The 7,062-nt window shown below is 38.0% G+C and overlaps 1 protein-coding gene across 1 annotated transcript; it reads left to right on the top strand.

Annotated features, from left to right (window-relative positions):
- The first annotated feature begins 451 nt into the window (after nucleotides 1-451).
- On the top strand, nucleotides 452-1,558 carry Agtr2 (angiotensin II receptor type 2). The gene has a single exon (XM_055604919.1). It carries the CDS (start codon nucleotides 467-469, stop codon nucleotides 1,556-1,558), a length of 1,092 nt encoding a protein of 363 aa, XP_055460894.1. The 5' UTR covers nucleotides 452-466.
- Nucleotides 1,559-7,062: the final 5,504 nt, after the last annotated feature.

The following is a 7,062-nucleotide window of genomic DNA, read 5'->3' as shown; positions in this document are numbered from 1 at the left end:
GTATATAATAACTTACTTCAATAAAGAATTTCTCTATGAAGCAGTGGGCAGCAGTGTGATTTCTAGAAAGCACACAGATGGAGAAATAAGCCTCGGTTTTTGACCTATGAAGCTGCCTTTGGGATCCTTCTTATTTGTATCATACAGTTCCTACTCTTTAGATTATTAATTTGTCTCTCAAATTTCCAAAGACATAAGAGAAAAGAAAGAGAATAATTTTGTTCAGAATTTTCAGTCTAACGCCACTGAGGATTTTTTTATTTCTTCCTCAAGAGGTAGTGGTAATTTCTGTTTGCCAAGCATGGTGTTTTTATGTTTTTTACAACCACTTACATTATTTTGGCCTTTGACAAATGTTCAAAATGCTTATTACTCAAATATTCCATAGGATTTGGGTATGTTTTAAGCACTCTGTTTTTCTCCCACAGAGAAGGTGTAAGAATTACGGAGTTGCTGACAATTCAGTATGAAGGACAATTTCAGTTTTGCCGCCACCAGCAGAAACATCACCAGCAGCCTTCCTTTTGTTAATCTCAACATGTCTGGCACTAATGAGCTCATCTTTAATTGCTCACATAAACCATCAGATAAGCATTTGGAAGCAATTCCTGTTCTCTACTACCTTATTTTTGTGATTGGTTTTGCTGTTAATATCATTGTGGTCTCACTATTTTGTTGTCAAAAAGGTCCTAAAAAGGTTTCTAGCATTTATATCTTCAATCTGGCTGTGGCTGACTTACTCCTTTTGGCTACCCTCCCTCTCTGGGCAACCTATTACTCTTACAGATATGACTGGCTCTTTGGACCTGTGATGTGCAAAGTGTTTGGTTCTTTTCTGACCCTGAACATGTTTGCGAGTATTTTTTTTATTACCTGCATGAGTGTTGATAGGTACCAATCAGTTATCTACCCTTTTCTGTCTCAAAGAAGGAATCCCTGGCAAGCATCTTATGTAGTTCCCCTTGTTTGGTGTATGGCTTGTCTGTCCTCATTGCCAACATTTTACTTCCGAGATGTCAGAACCATTGAATACTTAGGTGTGAATGCTTGTATTATGGCTTTCCCACCAGAGAAATATGCCCAGTGGTCTGCTGGGATTGCCTTGATGAAAAATGTTCTTGGATTTATTATTCCTTTGATATTCATAGCAACATGTTACTTTGGAATCAGAAAACATCTGCTGAAGACCAATAGCTATGGGAAGAACAGAATAACCCGGGACCAAGTCCTGAAGATGGCAGCTGCTGTAGTGTTGGCGTTCATCATTTGCTGGCTTCCCTTTCATGTTCTGACCTTCTTGGATGCTCTGTCCTGGATGGGTATCATTAATAGCTGTGAAGTTATGGCAGTCATTGACCTGGCACTTCCTTTTGCCATCCTCCTGGGATTCACCAACAGCTGTGTTAATCCCTTTCTGTATTGTTTCGTTGGAAACCGCTTCCAACAGAAGCTCCGCAGTATGTTCAGGGTTCCCATTACTTGGCTCCAAGGCAAGAGAGAGACTATGTCTTGCCGAAAAAGCAGTTCTCTTAGAGAAATGGACACCTTTGTGTCTTAAATCTGTTAGTGGGATACATGTGATAACCCTAGCGAATGGCTTGGAGGCCCACACTTATGATCTTTAAATGGCATCAGTATAATAATTTTTTGCCTTTTCTAATCTTTACTTGCTCCCCAGAACAGAAATTCAATTATAACTGTAAATTTTTATACTTCATCAACTTTCAGTGATTGTGCCTTGTTTCTCTTGTTCCTTGGAATTGTCATAGGTGAGCAATATCTATAATCTAGAAGTGACTGGGGAAGTTATCTCAAATTATAATTAACAAATTATGAGGGGTGATTTGGCAGTTCAGATTTCTCCCTGGAAAATGCTGGCATTTCTTAGTGGAGTTTTATGTCCATTTTCACCAGATTTTTCTTTTCTCTTGACTAAGGGCCAAATTTCACCTCTTACTCTAACCAGCATATCCAGGTGAGCACTAAGCTTAGCATGATATACTCTTCTATATATACCATAGGTTAGTAATGGCTTATTCAGTCTCAGTATGTAGTTCCTCCTTCTAAAGAAGTTGTTAAGTTGTATTCCTTTTCTATTTCACTTGAGTATAGCCTCGTACTTACTACATACTGAATAGGCTATATACTGAATAGGTCTAGAATGTAGATTAAATCACACTTCTTTATTTTAGCTTATTCTTGCAGTTATAGAAAGTACAGTATTTAGTAAAACAGAACTGCAATGAAAATTTTATTACCTTCTAAACTGAATACATACATTGAAAACTTTTAATCCATTTGACTAGTCAAAGATTTCTATTCTCCTTAGATGATTTTTGAATATTACAACAAAACACTGTGTATTATTACACTACATAAACGTCACTTTTTACGTTTTTAACCTTTTGAATGTGCTCTTTTGATATATTCAATGGTGACTTGAATTTAATTATTCATGCTTTTGTTCTGGGCTGTGTCCCAAAATATCTCTTTGACCCTGAAAAAGAGAGGATTCTTTAATTCTTTAACTTTATAATAAACTGCAAACTGGAATAGGAAAAACTAATGTCAGAATGAAATTTTGATGATGCCTTCTTGGCAGGAATGAGACCTAGCAAACTGCAAGTTTGGTGTCCAACAAGAAACTTGTCAGAACAAAGATCCCCTAAGGAGTAGTTTGAACCTGCATTTCTGGGCACAGTTCCAGAATGTATAAGAGTCTGTGAAGGTGATTTAAATCAAGCACAGATCCACAGAGCTCATTTTCAACACAAGTACATCTCTAACATTAGAGGAATATAGTACGTGAAACTGAGTTACCTAATATTTACTCAATCTTGAGAATGAATATTATCTCCAAAGTTTGAAATTTCATTCTCTTCATGCCCCATATTATACCAGGTCACCTAAGATGATCCTGGACCAATGCTGAACTATGAAGTAGATTTAAAGTTTTGAGGACTTAACATTTTCGTCAGATTACTGGTTTTTAGGTTGAAGAATCCTCTCATACATCTTCCTGAGAAATTCCTGATCTCATGTATTCATTTTTTTTTCAGTAAAAAAAATATATATATATCTAAATGTATAATCAGTTATGGCTTTATGTTTTAAGTAATTTTACACAACATCTCATAAAAATAAAATCATTATTGGGAGACCATGTGTGCTTATTATTTTTTAACTGTCTCCAGGTTTAGACTTACGCTTTCTCTTAATCAATATCCCAAGCAAATCTCCACTCATACTTCTCAGTTTCAGCGTACATCATTACTTATCTAGGGCAACACTAAACAGGCATATGAAAAGTGCATGTTGGAAATGAATTCTGATACCTCCTTGGGGGTTAAATGACAAACATGGTGTCAACCAAGCAAGCTGTCAGGCATAAAATGTGGGCTTTAGCACATAGATTATTTCTTGTCAACATTCAGTTCATATTATTTTCTCTACTGCAATCATAACTAGTATATCCATTCCATCCACCCTGGGACTTCCCTTAATCCTTTTTGGCGGGGGATTTTAAAAGACTGGTTTCTAGGGCTGGAGAGATGGCTCAGCAGTTAAGAGCACTGGCGGTTCTTTCAGGGAATCCAGGTTCAATTGTTGGGACCCACATGGTATGTCACAATGGTCTGTAACTCTAGTTCCAGGGGATTAATATTCTCTTCTGGCCTCCACAGTTATCAGTCATGCATGTGGACATAAACAGATATGTAGGCAAAAAACTTACAAAAATGAAATAAAACAATAATGATGATGATAAAAAATACTGGCTTCTGCTTCCATAGGAGGCCAGTAGTGTACACTGAGGAGTGTTTTCCTAGTTTTTCTGAGAGTAATAAATGTCTACTGAACAGATAATGGAAAAATATGTGAATTCTGATTGAAGGTATGTTTATAGGTACTAATATCCTCTTCCCTCCTTGAAAATGTAAATGTCAGGTGACCTTTTGAGACAATTTGAAAAATTTATTATTCCCATTTGTTCACTTATCAAGATTTTACCTATGAAGTGAACACTATGTGACAGGTACAATGTTGTATGAATTATCCCATTCACATAAGAACTCAGGTATTTTCATGTTACAAATAAAAAAGTGAGGCACAGATCAGCCTTAACTGATCTATAAAACAGATCAAATGGGAAATCCCAGGGAAAGATTTAGTGCTTTAAGTATCAGTCCTAGGCTACCAAAACAAGTATTTGAGAGAAACTCTTATACAGTCTTTCAACCTTCATTCCAAACAAAAGTGTATAGGCAGTTGATGTATTTGTGCTTAAAAGAAAATTGAGGAGGTAGCTGGGTAAGGCTATGACCCTTGTTCTTCAGTGCTTCCATCTGTTGTCATAAGCCTTACAGAACCACATGGAATAACCAGTGTGTTATACATAAAACAAAGCAGAATTCTCAAACATTTGTTTTGAGGAACAAATATGTTGATGCGAAGTTTATTTCTCTGATCATCGATTACCTGAGGTTATCAGAGACAGTTCTCTCTTGCAACTTGCTGAAAAATACATTTTTTATTATGAGAGATAAATAATAATTTCACATCATATTGACCTAAATCAAATCAACTAAGTAGCATTCTTAAAAACAAATTCAAATCTGAGTCCTGCTTCCAAGTGAGAATACAATGTAAGGCACAAAGGTAAGCCTATTCTAGTCTAACTCTTTGAAATGGGGATCAGAGCTGTCCTCACTTCTCAACAGAAGAAAGCCACAAACTTGACAAGATGAGTGAGTGAGCACACAGGGAAACTGGAGTAAGAAATAATTGGAAGAAAAGTAAAATTTATTTAGTTATTTTGCTGATTTCCAGATAAACTGTATTAGTGCTGATAATATATGCAGTACATCAGAAATTCATTAAGTTGTCACTAAAACCTCATCAGTGCCCTGGAGATGAATTGACAAGCTCACTGGCATGAATATACCTATAAAAGCTTATCATCCATGGGAAGAAATATTTTTCTTTCTGAAATTTCTCCTCACCCCAAGATGAAAGAATTCCTTCAATGATGGGAACTAACTGGTATGTATTTCTTATTATATTTAAATGTTTTACCATTTAAAATGAGCCACGTGGATAATCACCAACATGATGAAGATTACTGTAGATAAGATCATGCATATATGCACATTTTTCTTTTAATCTATTACACACCATGTCATTTATCACCCTATATAATAGTGATTTAATATTTTAAATATTTTGACCCTGTACTTCCATCTGTTTTACTAGATAATTTTCTTCCCCCATTTAGTTCTTCTCTTCAATAAGGTCTTAAACATCAGGGCTTTAAGCAATCTATGAGACTGGACCTGATTACAATTGCTCAATGATGGAAATAATGGAAAGTGTTGGGAAATACAATCATTTTATTGGTTAGATATATACAGCTGTGGTTGCCAAATTCTTTTTCGCATTTTTTATTATGTTAGTTTATTTACTTTATACACCAAGGGTACCCCCTTCCTCCCCTCTTTCCTGTCTCCTCCCAACTTACCCTCCTTCCCCCTTCCCCTTTTCCTTTTCACACCAGAAAAGGGGAGCTCCCCCCACCTGGATTAACCTTCCCCAGCACATGGAGTCACAACAGGGCTGAGTATATCTTCATCCCCTGAAGCCAGGCAAGGAAGCCCTGCCAGAGGGAAGTGATCCAAAAGAAGGCAATAAAGTCCATGTAGAAACAGCACCTCTTCCACTTGCCAGGAGACAAACATGAAAAACAAGATGCCTGTTGGCTACATGTGTGCAGGGGGCCTAGGTCCAGACCATTTGTACTCCTTAGTTGATGTCTCAGTCTCTGAAAGCACGCATGTGACTGTGTTAGTTATCTCTGTCGGGCTTCTTATGAGGTCCCAGTCCCCTCCAGGTCCTTCTATCTTTTCCCCAATACTTCTGCAGAACCCCCATAATTCTACCCTATGCTTGGCTGTAAGTTCCAGCATCTGCCTCAATTTGCTATTGGCTGGAGTCTTCCAGACTACTGTCAAGTTAGGTTCCTGTCTGAAAGCACAGCAGAGAATCATTATTTGTGTCAGGGGATGGCTCTCTACCATGGGGTAGGTCTCACATTGAGCCAATTATTATTTGGACTTTCCCTCTAACTTTGTTCTCTCATTATCCCTATACTTCTTGTAGGCAGGGTAATCCCTGTATCATAGGTTATGTTGGTGGCTTGTTGTTCCCCTCCCTACACTAGTCCTGCCTGGCTAGGATGTGGTCATTTCAGTCTTCAAGTCCCACTGTGCCAGGAGTCTCAGCCAGGAATCACACCCCATCTTCCCAGGAGCCTACTCTGTAGCAGGCCTTCAGCTTAACCAAGAAATATCCCTCCCCAGTTTCCCTTCTGGTTCCCAGCCCTCTCACATCCCACCTCCCTCTCTCCCCCACATATGATCCCCACCCCTGTTTCCTTCCCCATTCCATCTCCCACCCAGTTCCCTCTCTTCATCCACCACCACTGTCAACTTCCTCCTCTGAGTGACATTCTGGCACCCTCCCCCAGGCCCTCACTGTCACCCAGCTTCCTTGGGTCTGTGGAGGGTAGGATGATTATCCTATATTATAGGTGAAATATCCACTTATAAGTGAGTACATATCATGTGTATCTTTCTGCTTCTGGGTCACTTAGGATGATATTTTCTAGTTCCACCCATTTGCCTGCAAATTTCATGATTTCCCTGTTTTTAATAGCTGAGTAGTATTTCATTGTGTAAATGTACCACAATTTCTGTACCCATTCATCAGTTGAGGGGCATCTAGGTGTTTCCAGTTTCTGGCTCTTAAGGATAAAGCTGCTTTGAACATAGTTGAGCAAATGTTCCTGTTGTATGGTGGAGCCTCTTTTGGGTATTTGCCCAGGAGTGGTATAGGTAGGTCTTGAGGTAGAACTATTATCAATTTTTTGAGAAGCACCAGATTGATTTCCAGAGAGGTTGTACAAATTTACATTCCCATCAGCAATGGAGGAGTGTTCCCCTTTGTCCACATCTTTTTAAAAATTTATTTATTTATTTATTTATTTATTTATTTATTTATTTATTTATT

This window comes from Psammomys obesus, unplaced genomic scaffold (genome assembly GCF_907164565.1).
Source record: "Psammomys obesus unplaced genomic scaffold, mPsaObe1.curated_primary_1811, whole genome shotgun sequence".
Classification (NCBI taxonomy): Eukaryota; Metazoa; Chordata; class Mammalia; order Rodentia; family Muridae; genus Psammomys; species Psammomys obesus.
This window is presented reverse-complemented; position numbering and strand designations above follow the sequence as displayed.